We start from the raw sequence: 27,177 nt of genomic DNA on the forward strand, positions 1-27,177 counted from the left end.
TGATAAATCAGTGAGTTGGGACGGTGAGAGGTGATCTCCCCCAGGGGCCAGCGCGACCGATTGTGCTTTGATGCTCGCCTCTGGCCCGAGATCATCCTCTCCCCCGATCACCGTCGCCAACAACACTGATTCCACCTCATTCCATTTCTTAAGGAGATTGAGGTGGTATATTTGACGTGCCCCGTTCCTATCGGATCGTATCACTTCATAATCGAGGTCTCCAACCTGTCGTGCGACCTCAAACGGCCCCTGCCACTTTGACATTAATTTAGAGCTCGATGTAGGGAGTAATACGAGCACTTTCTCTCCCGGTGTGAATTTGCGTAGTCTCGTACCCCTGTTATATGACCGGCTCTGGCGGTCCTGGGCTTGCAACAAATTCTCCCTAGATAGCCGCCCCAAGGTGTGGAGTTTTGTTCGCAAGTCCAGCACGTACTGAATTTCGTTTTTGGCCAAAGAAGGCCCCTCCTCCCAAGTTTCTCGTAGGACGTCCAGCACCCCCCGGGGCTGCCGTCCATAGAGAAGCTCGAAGGGGGAAAACCCCGTGGAGGCTTGTGGAACCTCCCGCACGGCAAATAAGAGGGGTTCTAACCACCGATCCCAATTTTTGGCGTCTTCCTGTACGAACTTACGGATCATGGATTTAAGCGTGCGATTAAACCGTTCGACCAAGCCGTCCGTTTGTGGGTGATAGACGCTTGTTCGAATGGATTTAATGCCCAACAAATCGTAGAGTTCGCTCAACGTGCGTGACATAAACGCCGTGCCTTGATCAGTGAGGATTTCTTTCGGAATCTCCACTCGGGAGATTAGACGAAACAGTGCGTCCGCAACACTCTTCGCGGAGATGTTGCGGAGAGCCACTGCCTCTGGATATCGTGTTGCGTAGTCCACGATGACTAACGCAAAACGATGTCCGCGTGCGGATCGCTCTAATGGCCCGATGAGGTCCATCGCAATTCTCTCGAAGGGGACCTGCATTAATGGAAGAGGGCGCAATGGCGCTTTTGGGGCGGCCAGTGGATTCACCAACTGACATTCAGGGCAAGACGCGCACCACCTGCGCACATTGTCATGAATGCCTGGCCAAAAAAATCGGGTCATTAAGCGATTCAGTGTGGCCGCCTGCCCCAGGTGGCCCGCCATCGGGTTCGAGTGAGCCGCCTGGAAAAGCATTTCCCGGCGGCTCTTTGGTACTAATAACTGGGTTGTATCCATTTTTGTCTGAGCGTCTTGGGTCACTCGATACAACCGATCCTTAATTATGGCAAAATAAGGATACGTGACGGGCAATGCGGGTTGGAGAGACTGACCGTCGATAGAGCGGACCTGCTGAAATGCATGTTTTAGGGTCTCATCTTGAGACTGCTCCAGAGGGAAGTCATCGCGGTCCGAGAGAATCAGTCTCTCGACCCCGCTCGGTTCCTCTGAAGCTGTTCCCAAGGGTCCCGTATCAGTCTCGCCAACCTGCACTCGCGCCGCCCCGTTCCTAGCCTTGTTCTCCCAAGCGGCATCCGCGCATAACGACCCCAATAACGCCGGAAAGGCGGGCCAATTCGTCCCCAGAATTAGCGGATGCCGGAGGTGGGGACTAACCGCCACCTCAACACTATGCTTTTTCCCCCTAAACTGTATCGTGACTGGGACAACCGGATATTCCACCACATCCCCGTGCACACACCACACCTTAACCATGCGGCTTGTATCCAATGCCCCAGGCTGCATCAGGCTTTGATGGATCGAGGTTTGGTTACATCCTGAATCCACCAAGGCCTGATATGTACCCCCCTTGATACTTACAGGAATTTGGTACTCTCCTGCTTGATCGGGGGTGGTCCGCTGGACGTCCGGGATCCGGATCATTGTCCCGATGTCCATCCTCGGACATCGGTCCACAAAATGATCCGGATCACCGCACCGCCAGCAGGCCAGCCCAGGCTTACCCGCCACCCCTGCGGCGGGGAGTGGGTTGGAAAATGAGCGCGGGGAGGGTGTGAAACCGGAGCCATTGTCGCCACCCGCCCCCAGCGGCCCCGCCCCCCTGGGCGGAGCCCGCGAACTCCCGGACGGTCCTGGGCCCATCCCACCTTGGCCTCTGTGGGGAACGCGAGGTGGGCCTGGAGGACGGGACCTGGGGAGAGGGACAGGGCGAGAGGGAGAGACAGAGGGGGGAGAGAGAGAGTGAGAGGTTAGTGAGGGCTCGCCGACCCCCGGGCACGCCACCAGGTGGTCCTCCGCCAGATGGATGGCCGTCTCCAGCGACGTGGGCCGGTGGCACTGGACCCACTCGGCGGTCTTTCTGGGGAGCCGAGTGATGAACTGCTCCAGCACCACCAGATCGACGATATGGTCCACGTCGCTTCCGCCGGCCAGGAGCCATCTGCGGCACGAGTCCCGGAGCTGTTGGGCCATTGCGAAGGGTCGGCCGGCCTCGCCCCATTCCAGGGAGCGGAACCTCTGGCGGTGTTGCTCCGGGGTCCGACCGACCCGCTGTAGGATGGCCCTCTTGAGATCTTCATATTTCAGGAGGTTCGCTACCGGCAGGTGTTGGGCGGCCGCCTGGGCTTCTCCTGTTAGTAGTGGTATGAGTCGCACCGGCCACTGTGCCCGGGGCCAGCCGGAGGCCTCCGCGGTCTTCTGGAAGAGGTCTATGAAGGCCTCCGGATCGTCCTCTGGCCCCATCTTGTGGAGGGGCACGTGGACCGGTGCGCTAGCCAGCCCGGCGGCTTCGGCGCGAACCTCCCGATCCATCCAGCTCCGGAACCTCTCGCGGTCCTCTTGCTGGCCGCGGACAATCGCCTCGAAGCGGCGCTCTTGGTCTGCCCGCAGGTCCAGCATTGCCTGATGTTGGTCTTGGTGGAGGGCCGCGAGGGAGGTGATGATGTCCGCAAACGGCGAGGCGGAGGGCGTCTGCATGGCGGCGGCTCGGTCCTACTTCCTTCCCGGGTTTCGGCACCAGTGTGATAAAGTTCGTTTGTGGAAGGAAGGAAGAGGACAAGGGGGTCGGTTTGACTGCTGACGCTCTCTTTAGTTGTAACAAAAACTCAGTCTCTTCACACTGTTTTGCCAGTGTGTATTTCTCTCAGTCACTTCCGGGTTCCGGTTAAACGTTCCGCTTTTGGGTCAACGTGTCTCACAACTCAATGTCCGTGGATGTGTGTGTGTCGCGTCAGCAGTCCCTCTCTCTCTCCTCGGTCTCCGGTTCCACTGATCTCTTATACCGTCCCCGCGCTCATTACTGGAACGAGAGACAGGTGTTATTAATCTGCTTCCAACCCACTCACTTACCGCTCGTCCCGCGGCTCTCTCTCCCGCTGCAGACCTCGCTGAACCACGCCCCCCTTGCCACACAGAGGTTTTCACATATTGACTTTTGTAGGCAAGTGTATGCTAGTTGAAGAAAGCTGGAGCCTAACCATGAATTATTGCCAGCTTTTTTGCTAAAAAAAATATCTAAATGCATATAAATAGAGTGTTCAATGGCATGGATGGAATGTATACGCCAAAACTCATTTTGGCACATATGCTATGCTGTTTTTCGCGTGCATATGATACACACTTTATGGCGTGTATATGACACGCTCTTGGGTAGGATTAGGGTGGTGGGGGGTTCGTACATACGTATAAAACTATTTATACGCATTTTCGTGAGATCCGTTTGGGAGAACACAGAAGGAGACATGGAAATAAGTGATGGAGAAGAGGAAATATGTGAAGGAGACGAGGAAAAAGAAGAATCAAAAATCCTAAGCATGGTCAAGTGCCTTCTTTCGACACGCTGGGTGCTCCATTCATTTCAGTGAGAAACCTTTGGCGTTTTACACAGACGCACTGGGTATGGGAACGTTATGGTCATGGTGAAATTGTAGTATAATTTTGCCATTATGACATGTTGGAGTGCGATTCTCAATTTAATCAGCAAGCATAATTTAATTTACATTTATTTTATTTATGCTATTTAGACACGTTTTAACATGTAACCCAACCCAACCCCACCCCATCCCTAAACCTACCCATTTGCCTGAACATGATATAAAACACAGGATATAACATACGACTGCACCCACAAGTTATTCCAAAAATTTGAATAATCTATGTTTTCCCAGGCCAAACGATTGATTTGTATGAAGAAAATCCCCAAAAGCGATAGGCATCTCCATCTATCGCAAGCCATTTTAGCATTTAAACCTTTGTCTGACTATCTATAAATATATTTAAATATAGTAACAATTGTATTTTGACTAGTGATAATTATAATTCGACTAGTCAAAATGACAATTAGAGATATCTGCAATTATAATTGCACTAGTAAGAAATCTGATTCGAGATATCTCTAAACACATTTTGACTAGTCAAAACTCTATTAAAGATATCTGTAATGACGTCAGAGATATCTTCAATAGACGCGTCACACATACGCAAAGGTAATTAGAGATATCTCTAATTCAATTTCGACTAGTCACAACTCTATTTTAAGATATCTGAATTGTACCTGCTCCTAGTCAAATCTGCGCTGTTGGGTAGGGTTGTGACGTGAGGAAATTTTCCACCAATAATCGACGAGTGACCACATTTGGATGCATATGATTAAATGTCTCCAGCAGACCCAGTCAAACCATTTCAAAACATTTAAGAATGATTTAAAAAAGATTACAGGTTAATAAATGTTTAAATAACATTGACATGATGTAGCTACTGATTACATTGATTAGTACATTGCGTTGTGTTTACTCGTGTCATAAAGGTAATAATCCACAAGGTGGGAGTGGTGTGTTGTATTATAGCAAAAGATCTGCGATGTGATATTCTGCTGTGTTTAGTGATGAGCACCAGTGTGTTGAAAAGTTATTTTAAAATTATAACATATGTAAAGTTGCACCAGAAATAAGGCCAAATGCTTAGCTTTAAATGTGTTCGTTTGGGAATAAAAACTAACACAATTTAATCCACAGCATGCACATCTCAACATTATTTATTACTTTAATATATAGCCTAGAATTAGACAACAACTTTCTTGATCTTCTCAGCATATTATATGTCACTTTTACACATGTCCCAGGTACATTTTTATTTTCATACGTTTGATTTCCTTCTATATAAAGGAGCTTAAAATGACCAACGACGCAGGACTTTTATTATACAATTCTTAAACAAAATGGCAGATGACAACGGTTTCTGCGGTAGGATTGGTTAATAAAATGTTTAAGGTGTGGCTTAGCTAAGGCATATTTGCATGCATGTTTAAGATATCTATAAAGGAGTTTTGACTAGTCAGAATGTTAATTCCAGATATCTACATTTATATTCTTCCTAGTCACAAAGCTAATTGCAGATATCTCCAAAGAAAGATCGTTCTAGTCAAAAATCAGACAGAGATATCTATAATTAAATTGCAGATATCTTTAAATGAGTTTTGACTAGGAAGAATTGCAATTCATGATATCTCGTATTAAGTTTTGCCTAGACAAAAATCCAATTCAAGATATCTACAATTATAATTTGTCTAGTAATAAATTATTTGCAGATATCTACAAATGTATTTTAGATATCTTTAAAATTGATGAATTAAAGATATCTTAAATGTGATTATGACTAGTCAAAAACCAGTTAGAGATATCTCTAATTATAATTTTTACTAGTAATAATTCAGTTAGAGATATCTCTAATTCTAGTGCAATTGTAATTTGAGATATCTCTAATTAGAATTATGCCTAGTATTAAATCTATTAAAGATATCTTTAATTACAATTTCTACTAGTCAAAACTCATTTGAAGATATCTGGAAATATTTTCCAATGGAAGTCAATGGAAGAATGTGACTAGTCAAAATAGCATTATAGATATCTTGAATGTATATTATGACTAGTCACAATCACATTGTAGATATCTTAATTGCAATATCGACTAGTCAAAATTGCAGAGGAGATATCTGGAACTGGAATTATGACTAGTCAAAACTGATTTATGACTAGTATGCGAAGGGGTATTTAATGCCAAAACGGCTTGCCATAGAAGGGGTATTTAATGCTAAAACGGCTTGCCATACTCAATCCGTCGAAGATCATGAACACATCAAATTTCAAATATTGCCGCCCGTCACGTCAGATTTCATAGTGAAATTGCATTGGCTCTCATATGTCTTGTGACCAATTGCGTCATTACGTCAGCATTGATTGTAAAATATCATTAGGCTTGTTTGAGATGAGCAAAATCTGCGCAGAACCGATCACCGGTGATCAGCGCGAGACGCATGCCGGTTAGAAATGTGTCCGAGGGCGGTCCGCCTTCCTCTGATGTCATGCCGACGTATGTCAAAAATCTCTCGCGATGGCGAGGCGGATGTGTCGGATTCTGCAGTCGAGCGCAGTTGCTCTCCATCGACTGCGCGGAGCAAAAGCACGATGGGAAACGACTTGCTGACGACACAGCTTAATGCTTATTGGTTTAAACAACTGTGATGTAAGGTTGCTTTTTAAAATATTTGATTTTAAAACTCTATCATGTTTTTATGTGTATAAATTATGTGTGGATATTCTCAAACTCTCAGAGAGTGCGATCTCTCTGTGGGTTATGTGATTGTTGTCATAGGCCTATTAATAAAAATATATAAAAACATGTATGTAATTAAAGTAAAAATGCTTGATAAACAGGCCTTTCGAATGGAAATAAATAACAAAAACTTTGGGTGTTTTGTTCATAATATTTATTTTCATATAAAAGCAACAGAACTTAAATGACATCCAGTTTATCAGCAACAGAGCGCTCGAGTGTGAATCCCGCGATATCCGCAACTCATCTCGCAGGTGTCTGATCCACTACGAGAGGAGAGAACTGTCCGGCTTGCCTGAACTTTTTTCACTCCTCCCCTCACTGCAGCCGCCTAGTCTCGCCTTTATTTCAGGCGAGGCAAGGCGCATCTCAAACAAGCCTATTGGCTCTCCTGTGTCTCGTGACTGATTGTGTCATGCTCAAGAGTCGTTTGAATTATTTGAATGAGATATGAATGAGTTCGTTCACGGGGCAGCGGGATCATCATTTCAGCGATTAAAACATCAAGATCAACTCTGTTCTTCACAAGATATCGTATGACTTCATAAGACTTGGATTGCAACATGAGCTAATACTTTTATACTGTTTTGGTCAGTTTTTGCAATAAATACCTGTGACTGTAGGCTACATTTATTTGCCTGTTATGTGTTTTATATTGTTTAGATGTGGGTGGGTTGGTAGTTGTTCCAAAATATTAAATTAGCCTTTAAATATTAATTAAATCATGTCTGCTTTTACAAACGCCAAGAATTAAATGTGTCTGTGTATGACGCCAAAGGTATCTTATTGAAATGAATGGAGCACCCAGCGCGTCGAAAAATGACGCCTAGGGCCTAGGGGCACCTTTAGCGTCTTCAGTGACTACGTTTACATGGACAACAATACTCCGATATTAATCTGATTAAGACAATACTCTGATTAAGAGGCTATATAGACAGCAATTTCTAATTACCTTAATCTGATTAAAGTCATAATCTAACTACACATAAATCGGATTAAGACATGTGGAGTATGCCTATTTTAGTCGCATTATCGGAGACATGTACACACCTTAATCTAATTATTAATGTTGTGTCGGAGATTTCGCCGCATTTTGTGACAGGGCACATAACGTTACGCACAACAGGGGAGTGCAGAGGGGAGGCTTTGGAGCCTCTGCCCTTTTTGAAAATTAATCAAAAGTGCCCCTTTCAACAATCATCGATAATATTGTGGCCAATAAAACAGAATTGGAATTATAATTAATATACAACGTGTACAAAACAGTAACAAATGGCGGAAAAGTCGCTTTTATCTTTTACGTATCTGTCAGTCTGAAATGTCGTTGCCATAACGCGTTGCTATGGGCGGTGTGTGTTTTACTTGACTGTTCATTGTGAACACACTGCGTCCTCTCTATATTTTTGTTGTTGTTGTTGTTGTTGTTGTAATTATTATGCTCATTGTAAAAGTAAAATACAATAAGTTTGTATCTGTAATCGCAAACCAGATAGGTCATTCAGTGAACGCCTGTGGCTCAACGGCAGGAAAAATAATCCAAAGAGTCTTGATTTTTAAACCTTTTTCATCAATAATCAAAGCTATTATTCTAAATGTAGGCTGTCAATAAGGAGGAAAGAGGGGCAGTGTCTCTTCAAAAAAAAAAAAACAGAAAGAGGCAATACATAATATTACAAAAATAAATCAACGTAAATATAAAAACGCATGTTTTGTTACACTTCTTAATGTAAAGTAACACTGTCCAACAGCGACACCCGCAGGTGAAGTTAGCGGGTTTCCTGAGCCCATAAAATTAACACACCTGCCAAAGTCACGCTATGATTGGATGTTGGAGAACCGTGGCATGGGGACGTAATGACCATAATGTGCCATAATCGATCTATGTTATTCTATCACATGTAAAACGGGAACATGAACGGAGTACTCTAAAAGCAACTCATGTAAACACCTTAATCAGAATATTGTCTTATTCAGAATAAGGTCAATAATTAGATTACTGCTGTTCATGTAAACGTAGTCATTGTGACGCGGAAGGCACTTGACCATGCTTCGGCTTTTGACGCCCTGGGAGTGAGAACGGGTTGCGAGGGATGAAGAGGAGGCTTCAGATTCAGAGAGAGGGACAGAGGCAGAGAGTGATCAAGAAGAGTAATTCACATATAGGGATTTCCATAGACCGTCTACCCCTGCCACCCTGCCAAGACCTCTTGCCACCCCTTTGCCCCCATGTAAAATTTTCTAGATCCGCCACATACTGCATATGTGATACTGATCTTGCACAAAAGTCCAAAAGACAAGTTGTTATTAAGTAACAACGTTTTAGCCACACTGTCTATTTCGTGAAAATCAAAGCCACACCAGTCCAGAACATCTCCAAGCGATTAGATTCAAATGAACCAGTGTTTTGAACTATTGACTGAATGACTTCCCGCCACCTACTGGCGGTTTAATTTTCATATACTTTGCATGGACTTTTTATTCAACATTTAAAGTTTAATTTGTACATATTTCTACATTAAAAAAACTTATATGTAAAACATTTATAAAACATTATTTACACATGCAAATGTCTAAATCCCACTTCAGAGCTTCTGCCACTTCTGCAGTGCAAAGATGGATAATTTGATGCTTATCTCATTTGATTGGAAACAGTCGGATTGTGTCTAATTGTTTTAAATGAATTTATTGTTTAAATTAACATTTTAAAAACAACATTTTATTTTTTAATTTAAGAAATTGACAGATACATGTAATAAGATTAGAAAACTGCTCTTATAAATGGTTAAAATGCACCTGGACATTAATTTAAAGGGAAAATATCGTCCTGCAATGGGGAAATTATTATTGGAATGTGTGTTATTGATCAGAATATGCTCCTAAATTTTTCACTGTGCTCCTACATTAAAAAAATATATATATTATTAGCACAAGTGGTCCTCAAGAAAAAAGTTAGCATAGAGCCCTGCTTAACTAGTTTGAATCACATTTTGAACACACTGGCTTGAACGTACTCTAAGATGTAGAAAGAAAGGTCAAAAATGTTACAACCATCCCCGGTCTCCCCCTAATTGGAATAAATGAATTGAATAGACGTGTCATCTATGAAAGAGTGAAGGCTAAGTTAAAGCAACTACACTACAAACTGCTACAAGTAAAGCAAACGCACTGCAAACCCGGCATATGAAAGGCACGTTTATTTGTATAGCATATTTCAGGCATTTCAAAGTGCTTTACATGAATTAAAATAGTGGTAACATATGTATGAGAAAAAAGAATACCATGTGTACGAATTAAAATTCGTATTAAATTCGAATTAAAAACAAGGATAAATAAAACAGGTGTAAATAAAAATATTTTTAAAAAAAATGGTGTACAACATGAAAGCACAATTAGCTTCAGCATTGCATAGCCTACTCAACGCAGACCGCAACACGGATGTCTCTCTCTCTCTCTCTCTCTCTCTCTCTCTCTCTCTCTCTCTCTCTCTCTCTCTCTCTCTCTCTCTCTCGGCTACATAGTTTGAAGACGGGTACTCTACTCAGACATGTCTTGTCACTTTATTACGGCTGTTGTAGTTTCCCTTTTTCTCAGCAGTTGCAGCAGTGGTAAGCGATTAACCATTTTAATATATATCGTGGTGTACAATTTTTTATTTTTTTATGATGGTCTGGGTAAATAGCTTTCCTTTATATTTAATTTTGTACTACTAATATGGTACTAATATAGATACTAGTATTAACTCAGACAATTGATTATAATGAGAAATATACTTTAGATGAGTTAAAGTGTGACTAACTGTCTAACTGTCAGCTAAATATGACGATTCACCCGCTGGAGCTTTGAATCCATATTTGTAATGTTGAACGGGCTTTAGCCTCCCCAATTGCGCGCTCACTTCTCATTCTTTTTTGTGTTCGTTTTTTTTGTCCACCAAGTTTTCCGACAACAGCAAATGTTGTTGTTTATATTAAATCAGGTAGCCTACAATAATTTGATTAGATATCTTCCAAGAGCTTGATGGATATTATTTTGAGCAAGTTGTTAGCACTAGATATGAAGACCAGGAGCAAAACATTACCGACAGAAAAAAATATATATATATTTTCAAATGCACTAATTACTAATTCCACGGATCAACCACTGTCTGTAATGTGGATTGTACTTTGTAATCTACCAGTTAATGGGACGGCATTCTGGAAATGTAGCTCCACAGAGAGAGGACACTATAGCTGCCACAGCATGTGACTGATGAAGCGGAGTGAGCTGAGGGAAAGAAAACAGTGTTAGCGGAATTAGTGGATTTTTTAGCGGAACAGAACGCTTTTATGTGAATATAGGGGTGAAGGAGGGAAGGAGAGCAAGAGGGACACCTCAGCCGATGATGGCAGAGGGGCACGTGGCTCTATAACCACCAGGTGCATGTGCATTGCCCTGATATCAGGAAAATGGAAGTTGCTGCATCCCAATTCATATCAGTCTTTCACGAGTTCACACTTACATATCATTTATGGAGAGTAAATTTAAATGCGTATTTGGCGTGCTGTCCAGGGGGGAAAGGGCTTCTTCAAGCTCGGGATTTGATTAGCTGAGTGTTCTTCACCTGTGTCAGTTATCAGAAAAAGCTCCTCCTGCACTTTGTTAATAAAAACATTAAAGTCAAATGTGATGTGGTCAGAGGTGATGCATTTTTTCCAGACGTCTAGTCTAAATCAAGGCTAAACTTGGGCTGTCAGTGAAAATCTAATAGACGTCTAATCATAGCCCAAGGATAGACTAGTCATCAAATAGACGGCTAACACATGACTAATATACACATTTAATAGACAACAAAATGGCTAAAGGATTCTTTTCACTCGAATATATCAGGTTCTAAAAAATAACAATCCATCCAAACACATTAAATATAAAGGTTTTATTTAGAAAAAGAACATTAACAACATAGACAACTTAAGATAATACAAAACGACCAAAACATAAAAATGACCAAATAAAATGTTAAAAATAAAATTAAATATAAAATTAGGATAAGAAATATGGAATATTAACAACGTAATATAATTTAAAAAATGCGCACTAAAGCTGGGCAATAAAAAGTTAAGATACATGAATGTGACATTTTTAAAGAGATAGTCATCATTTACTCACCCTCAAGTTGTTCCAAATCTGTATGGGTTTCTTTCTTCTGTTGAACACACACAAAAATATATATTTTGAAGAATGTTGGTAACCAGACATTTGATGGTAGCCATTGACTTTCATTGTAGGAAAATAAATACAATGGAAGTCAATGGGGCCCATAAAGCTTTTGATTACCCAGATTCTTCAAAATATCTTCTTTTGTGTTCAACAGACGAAAAGAAACAACTTGAAGGCGAGTTAATGACAGAATTTAAATTTTTGGGTTTAAAAGATGTTTTAGCCATTATGTTGCATTAGAACAATGAGGTAGATGATTGGGAAAGCATTGAATGGTTTAAGGCCAAAATGAATTTCTGCAACAATGAGAACTTGATGTAATATTAACCATATCATGTGCTACATTGCCAAAAACTACAATTAATCAGTTTTGTCTTTTGACTAAAAGTGGGCTACGGATAGCTCCTGTGTAGGAGCTAAACCGTGGCTACACACAGCCTATGCACATATCATGTTAAAGAAATGATACCAAACACCTTGTAATCACTGTTAACTTTGCTTACATGATGGAATATCATACATCTCACAAGTTTTTTGGACAAAAATTACATGTAACCAAATTCAAGATTCTTTTGGCTAAAAGTGGTCTACTCATAGCCGGACTATATCAGGTCTATAGTTAACCTAGACGGTGCAATGACGGCTATTGCTTGCTGGGAATGCTGTCAAATTCAAAGAGACATTTTTCTTTAATGCTTTGAAATCAATATTAAGTGTCTAACATATACATTTATGAATATTTCTGTTCTGTTGGGGAAACACTGTGAAAAGAACACTGCGAAATGTACATTAAGAAATTAATGATAGCAAGTGTTAGCAAATAAATGGAGGCAAGTGTTAAAGGAACCCCCAGGGGTGGTAAGTAATCAAGTAAAAATACTTTGATACTTTACTTAAGTATTTTTTTCGGGGATCTGTACTTTACTTGAGTATATTTTATTTGCATCTACTTTTACTCTTACTCCACTACAATATTAAAGTCAAAGATTACTTTTTACTCCAATACATTTCCCCATGCCCCCTCCAAGTATTAAGTATTTATTACACTTGATTTCCAAACCGGTCTGGTCATTCATGGATGATCCAGTCGGGTATAGACTTGGAAAAGCTGACAAGTCAGGTTTGCCACACTAACGTTAGCTCAGTGTTTCCCCAACTTTTTTATTTTGCGGCACACAATTTACTATGAAAACATTGGTAACATTTTACAATACAGGTGCACTATTATAATTCATGCCTAACTAATGCACAGATAATCATGAGTGAATGTATTACTAATGAAGAACTAAACCATTTATTAATGATTACTGCATCAGCAACTAATGAACATTCTCTATGATTAATAGATTAAGTAATATATGAATTGCTATTGACATCATTAATTCCCTAAAAACAAATTTAATTAACTAATAATGTAAATTTATTTATTCAAAGCCATGCATTCCGACTCTCAGTTGTGTTTAATTAATCATTAATCATAACAATTGGCAAAATTATATTATGACTTTACTTGTTGAGGCACATGACTATTAACTAATTGTTATGTAATATGTCATTGTGGTTATGGCTTTTGAATTAATTTTGAATTAGTTAATAGTATCTTGCTCCTCATCTGTTTTATGGAGCTAATGTTATGGAACATGTCTATTTTAAGTTTAACCCCTATACTGCCTTAAGGTGCTTCATTGTCTCTTATTAATTGCAAAGCTAACAAATTCTTAATTGCAGTATCTAATCTTATCATTTGTTCAATTAAAGCATTGCATATCAGTCCCAAAAGATTTTATCTGCTTAATTATTGATATTTACAGTTAATTTGAATATTTACTTTTTACTTTCGGTACTTGAGTATGTTTTAAATCTGATACTTTTGTACTTTTACTCAAGTGATGTTTGAATGGAGGACTTTCTACTTTTACTGGAGTTTTTTATTTTATTTAGGTATATATACTTTCACTCGAGTATAACCTTTAAGTACTTTTACCACCTCTGAGTTTTATTGCCAAAAATCCAAAGTGAGCAAACAGAAACAATGACTTGAACTTGACCTCACTAGGTAAACAAGCTTATGGGACACTCAAAGGTTTCGAGTAGGTAAAAGTAGAAATGGTGGTAAGAGTTTCCGGTTAGAGAAACTGAAGTGAGAGAGACAGTGTCCCAGATGAAGGGCTTATTCCGATTATTTCTGCTTGTATGAGGTATTACAGGCATTCACCTATACGGTATGTGTGGTCTACAATGAACAAAGAAAACAAATGCAATATAAGTTTCTAATATAAAGAGTGTTACAGACAACATAAAATGAATAAACTATTCAAAATGTGAGTAACAGTAAGTCAGGCTATTAAATGTTAAAGTGTGAACAATATAGAATGTGAAACAAAACATACTTCTTAATCATTCACTCACAGAACCACAAACATGCAGCAGTCCATTTTGTGCAAGAGAAAAAAAAACTCTGTATACTGTATATACTGCCTGTGGAGACTTGTCCAGACATGTTCTGGGTTCAAGCTTAATAACTTATATACATAGATACCTACAGAGGGTGTTGTTAGGCTTTCGTACACTAAGAAACAACACCCAACGAGGGAAAAAGTCAAACAAAAGAGTTCTTAAGGACACAAAGACTAATGACTAAGACGTGACAAAAACCAAGGACAACATGACAGAAGAGACAATGGAATCGCATAACAAACATGACATGATACTGATATTTGAGACATAAAAAAAGAGAATATAAAACGTCTTGGTTACGTATGGTAGGAAACGGAGACGTACGTCGGACTTAGACCGACAAATTGGGATCACTTCTGGGAGCCCATATCAGCTTCGAGAAATAGAAAACGGGCCAATGAACATTGGCGTGCGTGCTTTGCACCCGCTGCGCGGGTATAAAGCGGAAGCGATAGCCACGCACTGTTGTTTTTCACTGAGGAGCCGAACCCGTGGCTCGAACTGCAGTGATGGTACAGCAACTGTGGCGACAGGACGTACGTCTCCGTTCCCTCGTTCAGGGAACGAGGGTTACCATACGTAACCGAGACGTTTCCTTTCAGTCGGTCACGTTCGACGTACGTCGGACTAAGACCGACGAATTGGGATCCCTATGGAAAAAGCCACAGTTACTACCACTTCCAGCGCCCTGCCGGAGTCCCTCGGACCCCGTCTCAGTGGGCGGGGAATTTCCTGCAGGGAGAGTCATACTGCCATCCCTCAAGACCCAAACAGTGGACTATTGAATAACGCTGGGAAAGCGTGCCCCTGGAGGCCGCTGCGGAAGCCACACTCCCCCGAAGGAGATAACGTGTGGAAATACACGTATGGACTGGCCATGGGCAGTACTACATACGGGAGTTCCAGGGGTGGCCCGGCCCTGTTGGGCGGGGGACAGTCACCGCACTAAGACGGCAGAGTGGGCTCTGCCAAGGGAAACACAGGCTCGCCGTAGGGAGCCGTATCGTGGAGAATACACATATGGGACCGCCGTAGGGGTCACTACATATGGAACCCAGCCTAACACAAGTTCCACACTGCATACGAGGGTTAGACCTGGCGTCAGACGCTCCGCCACGTCTGACTGCCGTGGGTTGCGGAGGACTCGACAGGGTTCGCCATTCTGGGGAACTCGACTGGAGCATATAAGCGCACGTATATGTTCCATGAGGAAGGGAGTGGCGCAGCAAGCCGACACTAGAATGGGCACTTCGGTACTACCGACTATGCGAAGTGAGTACACGGGAAGATACCGGTTCTACACGTAGGCTATAAAATCTAGCGAACGTGTTGGGTGTCGCCCAGCCCACAGCTCTACAAATATCTGTCAGCGAGGCGCCACAAGCCAGAGCCCAGGAAGTGGAGTGGGCTCTAATTCCGAGCGGGCAAAGCGTCTTCAAGTCTGGCGTTTTCTGCAGAAATGTCCTTCTCCAACATTAGGCCTGCACAGATCTGGTACACACACACACACACACACACACACAAAAAAAGGTCCAGAGAATACTGGTTTCCTCCAAGGTTGAGAACATTTTAATTAATTATATACAAAACATTTCTCCAAAGCATGCTGGTAGCATGTGCTTTCTCGCAGTGAGAGGTACAGACAATAGTACAGGCAATATTCATCTTGAGTCTTTAGTGTTTCAGTAAAAGGAAAAATAAAAGGAATAAAATATAATAAATTAAATGAAAGACAAATCCATATTTCATCTCTGGAAGCCGGGCTAAGTGAGCAAACCCTGTTACTGCACTCCTGACATGTTAGGGGTCAGGGATGGAAATTAGCACCCGCCACCAGCCAAATGCGGGTGATTTTGAGTTGTGGCGGGTAAACTCGCTTCACCTACCGGCCACCGTGGCGGGTAAATAAAAATAGCATACTGTTTCCCCTCTTTATAACCTGTGTTCAGTGCATGCGAGTGCGGCCGTATGTCCGAATATGACCAGTCGTTTTTGCCGTCATTACCCGGATGTAGTGCCAGAAGACGCGAATAACTCGCGCGCGCTGAGAGAAGATCCGTCACTGTCATCCGGAAGCGCGTACTCGTCTCACAGCGCGCAAATATTGAGTTCTTTCAAGTCATGTGCTTAAACGGACAAACTCACACAAAAAGTATGCCAACATGTTCATCTTGATGAGTATTCTAGCAAACATAGTCTGAATATGCCTTAAGTGAACTTTATACATTCGTGAAAGATGACGCATATCCTTCTATTAGGTCTTAAAGGGGCAGTAGCTTTTACTGCTATGTTTAATGTCAAACAAACGATAAGGACATCACTCACTGCTCTTGATTGAATAGCTTTTGTAAGTTAAATAAGGATTAATCTTTCATTTAAACAGTTAAATATGCAGTTATTTTACATTTGATTACTTTATTTAATTTCTGTACCTTTCTGCAGGCCAGTAGACCTGCACATTATTATTAAATGTAGCATGAGTGAGGTCAAGTTAAACATTTTACTTTGAATTTTATTTTATACTGTTTGATGTTGCAATGTGCTAAATAAATATTTGCATAATTTGTAATTGATTTATTATTTGAAACTTTAATATTAATTAATGCGATTGCAATGCCTTGATTTTTAGTAAAGTTACACAGTCATAGCATTAGCCATAAATGCAATGAATAATTGGCATAATTTCTTTTAGTGCTTCGGTTTCGGCCAGTAATTTTTATTTCTGTGCATCCCTACTGACAATGTTCTGCTCGGTGTGTCGTCAACACGCTTCAGAAGATGCCAAAACTAATAGTTTTATTGTTGGTACTAAAAACCTAAAACTGGAAGCCATAAAAGACCACAAATCATCCAAATGCCACATCCAGGTAAAAAAAAAAAAAAGAGCACACAGAGCCCTACTCATTTAATGAAATGTATATCAGTTCATGGTTTGTGTGTGTATAAGAGTGAAATAAAAAATGTCAGTATTTCATTGAGATTTGAGATTAAATAAACAGCTTAAGTATTGTAGAGCTTGTATTATTAATTTTTCACATGCAGTTACACATTGTCGGTTATAAACAAGAAAGTGGCTGGTAAAAACATTGAGTGGCTGGTAGATTTTGAAATCCACCAGCCACAGTGGCCGGTGGACAAAAAAGTTAATTTCCATCCCTGTTAGGGGTGTGTGATACCTCCAAAATCCAAACACACGACCTTGTTGCCAGTGTTTAGTGACACATCACACATCTCTAGGCCAGACCCTCAGTCACTCCTCAGAGACCAAATACACACTTTAGAAAACAAGAAACAAAGCAAAATCATAACTGGAAAGAATCATTATAATAATATAGGAAGATAAATATTAATTAAGGTTTTGATTATGAAGTTATTTAAGATATAAATATATACAGGTATATCGAAGCGGCAGTGGATTTCAGAATCCCCCCCTTCACCGCAGTGAGAACACGGGCTATCCACAAACGCCGCCTCAGCGTGCTCTAAGCCCAGGTAGATAGAAGGCAGTCAGATGCTTCATCAACTTCGTTCGGCTCCGAAGTGAAACAGTGCGTGGTGATCGCTTCCGCTTTATACCTGCGCAGCGGGGCGGGATGCGATATGCAAAGCAATTGGCCCGTTTTCTATATCTCGAAGCTGATAGGGGCTCCCAGAAGTGATCCCAATTCGTCGGTCTGAGTCCGACGTACGTCGAACGTGACCGACTGAAAGGGAACTAAGCCAAAAAACAGCAACTGTAAAATGAAGACACAATTTAGAGATTTTACATCATGTATATTTACACATGTGTAATGTGTACAAACAGTATTTTTTATCCCCCTACACTGCCCCTGTCCCTAAACTATCACACCGCTGGCTGGTCCTCACGATATAGGTGATCTCAGGTTTTACTATCCTTATGGGGACATTTGGTCCCCACAATGTAATATAAACAAGGGCACACACACACACACACACACACACACACACACACACACACACACACACACACACACACACACACACACACACACACACACACACACACACACACACACACACACACACACACTTACAGACTTTGTTCTTGACCTGGAAACTTCTTCCTGGGCTGGAGTCTTCCCCCTGCAGTGTAAGAAATGAGTCATCAATGTAATGTTAAAGGCAACACTGAGGGCTTGATGACAGTTTATACAAGTGGGATTGGCTAAATTACATGATCCTGTCAACATTAGTAATACTATGATGATCATATTACAGTTTTTTTTTTACAATCGCTATGATAATTTTTTCAATACTTTTAACAATTTTCCTACACTAGGCTATACAATTAACACATTACTTCTGGCCTTTACACAAAATGCATACATTTAACACAAAATGCTTGAACTTCTTTTACACAAAAGCTCAACAAAGACCAAAACAATGGATTTTTACTGCCAAATTGACCAATGCTTTAACACTGTATGTCAGAACAGATAACACCATATTCTAATCCTAACCTTATGAGCTAAAGTCAAAGTGAACAGCTGTTCATAATGTGATTTGAAGCACAAAAATAGCCCCTGTTCCATTGGAACTGAGAAACAGCTTATTGAAGCTGTGCAAATACCATATAAATGCTGATTCTCTCTCTAGGAATTCTCATCTAGGAATTAAAGTTTTTTACAATCGCTATGACAATTTTTTCAATAGCCTACTTTTAAAAAAATTCCTAAACTCTTGCAGTTTTTCTCAATTGCTAAAACACTATTTCGGAAACTGCTCCATTTTCTGAAACCATTAAACACAAAACCTCCTCTTCAAGCACTATTCACAAAACCTCTGACTCCTCTTGCAAAATGAAACTTTCGTCTCAAAATAGTTTTACCTGTGTTCAAAATCAAACACTGCTCATAAACGAAGGGATCAAAATGATAAACGCTATCAAGCAATCAGTAAACAATACACTGAAAAATAGAAAACATTGTTCAAAACATAGTTCTCAGGAAGAAGTACATTTTTAATCTCAACAAATTTCATATTTTGATGAATGAATTTTTTCTCATCATTGTAGCTTAAAACTGACCAGAAATTACAACTCTGCTTTGCTTTGCAATTTGTTGTTCTTCCTCCTGCTTGTAGCCCTATTTTTACCAACTCATTCTCAGGAAATGCATATATATCCCAAATTGTATTTATCATGCGATTTATACGGCAAAATTAGTTTTTATGTGCATATGATACGCATCACTAGTGGGGCGCTTGCATATAACACGCTTGGGTTTAGTAGTGTAAAGTACATGCATATAAGATGCACAAATTGTATTTATTATAAGGCACGTGCATATGATTTGCATTGTCACACCAGTGGGTAAGTTAGTTGTTTGGAGTACATGCACATAACACATTGTTCAAAACATAGTTCTCAAGGAGAAGGACATTTTTAATCTCAAAAAAATGTCATGTTTTTCTGTCATTGTGATGAATGAAAACATGTTCCATCATAGAAGCTCAAAATTGGTCAGAAATTATTGCCACTTTGCTTTGCAATTTTTTGTTCTTCCTCTTTTTACTTCCTCTTTTTGTTCTTTTTACCAACTCATTCTCATGAAATGCATATACATCACAAATTGTATTTATTGTGCGATTTATACGGCACAATTAGTTTTTATGTGCATATGATTTGCATTGTCACCCCATTGGATAGGTTTAGTAATTTGGAGTATGCGCACATAACACAATATAAAGTACATATCATATGCACATGAAAACTGCGTAACATATGCACATAAAACATTTTGGCAAATTTCATGTTTTTCTGTCATTGTGATGAATGAAAACATGTTCAACAAGTGTTGGCTTCATCCTTAAATAGGGGCCACCTGATTCACACCTGTTTCTTCACAAAATTGATGACCTCAGTGATTGAATGCCACACTGCTATTTTTGTGAACACACCCCTTTCAACTAATTCAACTAATTGCCCAATTGCACAGCCTTAAGAGCGTGCATATCATGAATGCTGGGTCTCATTTGTTTTCTGAGAATCTACTGAACCTACTGGTAACTTGTTTGCCACATAGCAATAAAAAATATACTAAAAACCTTGATTATTCTGGTTAGTCACATTGTACTGCTATTATTTTGAACAAGACTGTATATATATATATGTATTATAAATTAAGTTGCGCTAGACATAAATATTGTTTGATATATATACATAAATATATGTTTGAATGTTTAGTTCTGTCCTCCGTCCGCACTCATCACTAATTAGGGCTGTCGTTTTGCGCTCTCTCTCTCTCTCTCTCTCTCTCTCTCTCTCTCTCTCTCTCTCTCTCTCTCGTCACGTGTATTTTCAAAAGTACCAAAAGCAGAACCGATAACGGCAGAGCTTATCGATACAACGGTCTTTCAAAATTCAGCCCCGGGGCCCGTTTAATACCGGGTTTCGGTACCCATCCCTAGTCATCATTGTAACAAAGCTTGTTTTAAGTTAGTAGCTATAAATATGATTAAAGTGTGATTAAATTACACAAATCAATGAAAGCACGCAGCTCTGATCAGCTCTGAAAGCACAAGCGCTGCTCATCACAAACGCGCGCGCGTTACGCCGGCTTCACACTGCACGCGTAAGCAGGGCATAGGCAGCGTTGCGCCTAGTATTGAGAACATCTAATGATGCATTTCGAAGATATCATCAAGTAGGATATATAAAGTCTCATTAAAGATTTCACACACATCACAATGACGGTGAGCCATGTGCAAAGCTGCAAACTCCATCGCGTTCATGTGTTTGGAGTTGCTCGTCTCTCCTCAGCTGACGCATGTACTGCCGCATTTATGTTGTCTGCATTTAAAAACAGCGATATTAAATGATATTACCAGTGCTGATGCCTTCCCGCTCTCTCTCTCTCGCATTGCGGTCTTTGATCTCGACATGAGATGAAAACTAAAGTTAAAGAACGACACGCATTCATTGCGTTTTTAGCGTGATATGAGAGTTCCGCATCTTTATTAAAATCAACATATTAACGATTTCTCTCATCCACCTTCAATTTTTGGGATGTTTATACGCACCTGAACCGCGGATATAACCGCAATCCGCTCATACTCCGAGTCCTTACACAAAAAATGTCTTTCTGCAATATGTGTGTGTAGTTAAATGGACTAAACGAAGCATCGAGGCAGATGATTTTGCCTCGAGGATTTTTTTGATTCGATTAACTCGAGTTACTCAATGAATCGTTTCAGCCCTACATCTTTCACAGTTTCTAGAATTAGTAAAGCCATGGAGTAGTGTCCTTGTCTCTGAATAATTCTCCATCAATATATAGTGTGTCTACTGTAATGATTGCTTTTTTACCTTGATTGATCATTGTTTTGCGGATGGGGAAGAGTAGCTTATGTCTGCGGATGATCTCTGGTGGAAATTGGTCGATGAGTCCGTAATGAGTCCCTTTTAGCTGCTGGCCCTGTCGCTGAACCAGTACTTTTTGTTTTGAAATGTTCCAATTTGACGATGATGGGCTGGGGTTGGGTGGAGTTGGGGAGTTTCTGTCCTAAACGAAGTATGCGGTGGAAAGTGATGGCTCGACAGTCCCTGGTGTAAGTTTGAGCTGTTTAACTATGAAGTCCTTAACAGATTTTTCAGGGTCTTCGGTGGATGATTCGGGAATGCCGAAAAAGATTAGATCGTCTCTCATACTGCGTGACTGTAGATCCAGGATGGTTTCTTGCATAGCTTTGTTTTCGGCGGTGATGGGGGTGAGTTGAGTGGTTACAGTGGAAAGTTTTGCGGTGAGTCAGTCCACGGAGCTTTTAAATGATTTGTTTTCTTCTGTGAGTGAGTCGACTTGTTGTTGACTGTATTCCAGACTATGGTGAAGATTTTGGAATTCTTTGTGAAGTACTTTGATTAGTGAGAGTCTGGAATCCAAGTTAGATAAGCGCTCATTGATTGATAAAAGTAGAAAAAAAACAATACCAGAAAGAAAAGAGTTAAGAAAAAAGCAGAGAAAAGTTTGTTGTCTTCTTTCTAGCAGCCGCATGCTGCCATGTTAGATCATGCACCCATCACACACCCAACACCAAGTCACATGATCATGACGTATCTCCTGATCATCTGACCCAGCACGTTTATGCCTGGCTCACACTACAGGAGTTTTAGGCCGGTTTATGCCAGTTTAATCTTCTGAGCAAGATTGTAATAACGTCAGTACTGTCACAATAGCCAATAGGAAACAAGTCTAGGGCGAGACGGACATTTCGAAATGGCAACCGCGAGTTAAGTTGCCGTAGTTTGCTGTAACGTTAGCTCTTAGAGAGAGAGAGAGAGAGAGAGAGAGAGAGAGAGAGAGAGAGAGAGAGAGAGAGAGAATATCAGCATTTCTTGCTTTTCATTTGACAGCACAAAACTACACTGTAACAGGTGACGATCGCTTTTGAACTAGGCAGCGGTAAACATTCTAGCACACTAGTGTGACCTAGCGTTCGTGCAGGGTTCGCCTCAAATACTCAGAAATAAGAAAACAATAAGTGACAGTCGTCTGAACGTTCCTTCACTTTATTCTGTCACACGCGTAATAACTAGCCTGAAAACCCGCTACACTCCATTACAATAAGTGTGCATGCACTACCACTATACGGCAAGCCCGAGGGGAAAAATACATTGCAAACACACACAGCTATACACAACTAGCACCAGAACGACAGGATCAAATAAGGTCAAAACAATTACCTTCATTTCTCGCTGAAGAACTGACAATCCAAGTTGAGCCTGTCTCCCCAACCATTTTCTAATACACACTGGTTTATTCTTACACTTTTGTTTTTTTTCCACAACAAATTATCATTATTGATACAGCAAGTTGTCATTTTACAGCAGTAGGCTGATCCATTTTTTTTTCACACTTACTATCTGCTGCGTAGATCACATGACGCACTTTCTCTGGCATGATAATCTTAATAATATTCTGTAGTGTGTGATGCTCCTCGATTTTCATATCTTGTAGTTTGAGCATGTTAAAGATTTGAGTTCAGAAAATCTGCAAAGATTCTCCTGAAGTGTGTACTGCAACCAGATTTTACAATCTGATAGGATTTTAAAACTCCTGTAGTGTGAGCCAGGCATTAGTTAAAGGCACCTGCCAATAGCCTTTGAGAAGATCTAGCTTTGTAATATATCTCGCTACCCGAATGTTATCGATGCATTCATCGATACGCGGCAATGGAATAGCATCAGGCATCATGACTGCATTTACCTTCCTGAAATCCGTGCAGAAACGGAACGACCCGTCAGATTTTGACACCAACACACAGGGTGTGTGCATGTTTTTGTGACATATGAGGACACAAATGTGTATAATGACATGGATATGACAGGAATTACAAGGAGAGGGTGAAATATGAGGACATTGGCCATGTTCCCACTTTTCAAAATGATTATAAATCATACAGGATGAGTTTTTTTTAGAAAGTAAAAATGCAGAATGTTTCCTGTGATGGGTAGGTTTAGGGGCAGGGGCAGTGTAAGGGGATGGAAAATATGGTTTGTACAGTATAAAAACCATTACGCCTATGGAATGTCCCCATATGTCACAAAAACAAATGTGTGTGTGTGTGAGTACAACTCCCCTTACTCTGCCTGCATTGCTTGCATCCATTGTTCAAAACCTATAACTTTACCTTTGGTCTATTCTAAAGCTGTGATTGGTTGGTGTTAAGTAAAGTGTTTGCACATGTGAGGCGTTTGTGTGAGGCACTGATGAATTAGTGTTGCATTTTGATTGGTTGTGTTTGGAAAAGGAAATCAAGATACTTCCTCTTAGGGTGCTTTCACACCTACCTTGTTTGGTCCGGATTTTCGGACTTTTCAGTTTGGTACGAACCAAAATTACAGGTGTGAAACCTCCCCCGGACCATGGTCCGGACCAAACAGACGAAATTTGGTCCGACGAAAAGAGGTAGTCTCGGTCCGGACCAAACAGAACAAAGGTTCGGTTCGTTTCTAGTGTGAAAGCATTTTCTGTATAGTTCGGACTTTCAGACCATTTACAGGAAGTTCTGGTGTAGGATTAGTGAAAAAACACAGATTAAACTCACAGCACATGTGAGCAGCAGTGATGGAGCGCGCAGCATTTTAACCAGAACCGCTTGTGTACTTATGTCAGCTCGCGTGAACAGCGTGCTCTGCTTGACTATATGAGTTTCGGTTTATTTATGAGACCGCTCCAGTTCATGTGCAACGCAAATGATCACTCCGTCACGGGATGTCTGCTATATTATTTATTTAAGCTTATTTATTAAATTCAGGCAAACGATGAAACATTTATTAAAATTAAGATACAAAATAAAGCTTTCTACAAAACAAATCTTAATGTCTTTGACATATATTGCACATCTGTGCACGTTTCATAATCAATTTACCCTAGATGAAATTTAAGAATAACATTATAATATACATAACTATAAAACACATTGTTTGGCTAAAAAGTCTATCTTTTAGGAGCTCCTCCTTTCCTGTCGGCGCCGATAAAATGTTTGCTCAACGAGGACGTTCATTTGGTGAATTTGCCTCGAGTATAGTTGGTGCTGCAGATAGTAATGCCATAATATTAACAGTATTGGCAACGATGCGTCTGCTGTTCATTCTTGTCAAAAGTTAGCCGCTGAATTGACAACACACTGACGTCAGACGCACGTCCACTAACAAACCAATCAATGTTAAGATGCAGCCCACATAGATGATGACGACAGGACGCCAGTGCGTCATGTAAAGTTCTTTGGTGCGCTGACATAACTGCAATGTGAAAGCAAACCAAAACGAACCAAATGTCCAAACACGAACTTTGGTTCGGACCTTAGTGCGGACTTTCAGGTGTGAAAACGCCCTTAGATTGTTGTGTGTTTCATAGATAATTGTGTGATGCGTTTTGCAAAAAGTGTTTTATGAAGTTGAGTCGAGGGCTGAGAATTAGTTTGGTTTTGCAGATTTGATGTGTGGTTTTGGGGTTTGAGTGTCAGGTTTCAGAAATTGTGTAACAAGTATAATGATTTTGTGTGTAAGCAGTTGGAAAAAAACTGTAAAACAGTCAAACTATATCACTTAGAATTCTGTGACGTGTTTTGTTTTCTATAGTACCCCTCGATGCTTTAAAGGTGAAATCTGCTGCAGACAAAAGAAAAGAAAAAGAGAGGTCAAGTGCTACAAATGTCTGATAATGTGAGCTGCCATAATTATGCATCTCCCACTGAGATGCTCTTATCTACTCCACTTCCAGTGGCCGGGTAGGCCCCACATGAAAGGCAAAGCAGAAGATTTCCACTCTGTCTGATAAATAATCGCCCTAGAGAAAATAGCAGGGTAAAAAATCATCCTGATAAGATTTACACTGTCCACCGCATTGGGAAGAGACTTCTGAATACTTCAAAGCCACGCTTTATTATTTTCCTTACGTTTAACAAGAGATGGTGTGTGGAGAGCGGAGTTCCTGCAGTGAACGGTCTTTAAAGTTCCTGTAAAGGCAATTCTATAAAAAAAATTCTAAACACATTATAAATGTTAGAAATATATTGCTAAAACTCATTGTAAAGACTGTGAACTGTGTGGTACTAAATTGTGGAGTTAGACCGTTAAACAGTTTTTCACCATTGCTGTGCTCCGGATTTTCTAGACGGGGCTAAAACGGTGGCTCGATGACGCACTGGAGCCTCTGAGCCTGGCCCCGCCCCTACTGTCGATGACGCACTGGAGCCTCTGAGCCTGGCCCCGCCCCTACTGTCGATGACGCACTGGAGCCTCTGAGCCTGGCCCCGTCCCTACTGTCGATGACACACTGGAGCCTCTGAGCCTGGCCCCGCCCCTACTGTCGATGACACACTGGAGCCTCTGAGCCTGGCCCCGCCCCTACTGTCGATGACGCACTGGAGCCTCTGAGGCTCATAACTAGAGCACATTCGCATCAGTTTGCCATTCAATCGCGAGTACTCTTAGTTACTAAAGCCTACACCTCATAACAAACGACGCACGACAAAAAAAAAAAAAAAAAAAAGTTGCACGAGTCAGAATTCGGACGCAATTCACAGTGTATATGCCAATCTTAAGAAAAAAAGATGAATACAAATATGATATGGTTTGATGAAAAACAAACTGAACCTCAATGTAGATTATCCTGGCCGTTGGTTGTGTAACTTAATTTACGAGGGCGTTCATGTGACTATTATTAACATTGCACTTCACTCTGACTCGCTCAGGAGAAGCACACAAGTTGTAAAACATACAGATGAATAAAAACACTAAATTAAAATTGAGATGAATTTTATAAATATCTTTTTGTAGGCCGCTTACCTCTAAAAAACACGGTCGTTGTCCTGTGTCTCTTTTTCACGCTTGAAGTCTGTTCAGCTGCGCTTGCTTTGATCTGATTGGTGGTTGTCTTGAAGGTCCATTACCGCCACCTACTGGATTGGATTGTAGCACATTCGATAGGTAGGGACACATATTCTAAATTCTTTATTAACTCTGTATTCTTTACATAAATAATGAAATGCATGTACATTCTACATGATTTAAATAATAATAATAGCCTACATTTTTATTTATTTAAAACTGATAGACTAAATTTATGGTAGAAGTTCTGCCAGAAAGACTCGGAAGAATTAATGCTGTAACAATAACATATATTTAGGAGCTCAGCAAGCAATCAAGTTCTTTGGCGTAGGCCCCATTTGTAATTCGCATTCCGAGGGTATGGAATCTGCGTATCCTGCCTGAATACAGAGGCAGGGGCGCAGCTCACCCCCCGCGAAGAACGAAAGGGGGCCATCTGGTGGTGGTGGGGTGGATGGAGGGAGAGACCTCCTGAAGTCTTCAGGGTAGAGGGGAGATCCTGTCTGGTGGTGTTGAGGATCATATGAAAGCCTGGCTGGTTGTGTAGGGGGGGATGAAGGAAAGGTCCCATCTTGGTGGTGGTGGGGAGGATGGTGGTGCTGAAGCGGTAGTATCTGCAAACT

At 40.9% G+C, this 27,177-nt stretch overlaps 1 protein-coding gene across 1 annotated transcript in view; it reads left to right on the plus strand.

Moving 5' to 3' along the window:
* The first annotated feature begins 10,072 nt into the window (after positions 1–10,072).
* Positions 10,073–27,177, plus strand: part of si:ch211-214p13.3 (poliovirus receptor) — a 63,791-nt gene continuing 46,686 nt past the window's right edge. The window contains exon 1 of the mRNA XM_067444939.1: positions 10,073–10,154. Within this exon, the coding sequence (XP_067301040.1) occupies positions 10,094–10,154 (61 nt within the window). The 5' untranslated portion in view covers positions 10,073–10,093. The remainder of the gene's footprint in view (positions 10,155–27,177) is intronic.

Source organism: Pseudorasbora parva, chromosome 5 (assembly GCF_024679245.1).
Source record: "Pseudorasbora parva isolate DD20220531a chromosome 5, ASM2467924v1, whole genome shotgun sequence".
Classification (NCBI taxonomy): Eukaryota; Metazoa; Chordata; class Actinopteri; order Cypriniformes; family Gobionidae; genus Pseudorasbora; species Pseudorasbora parva.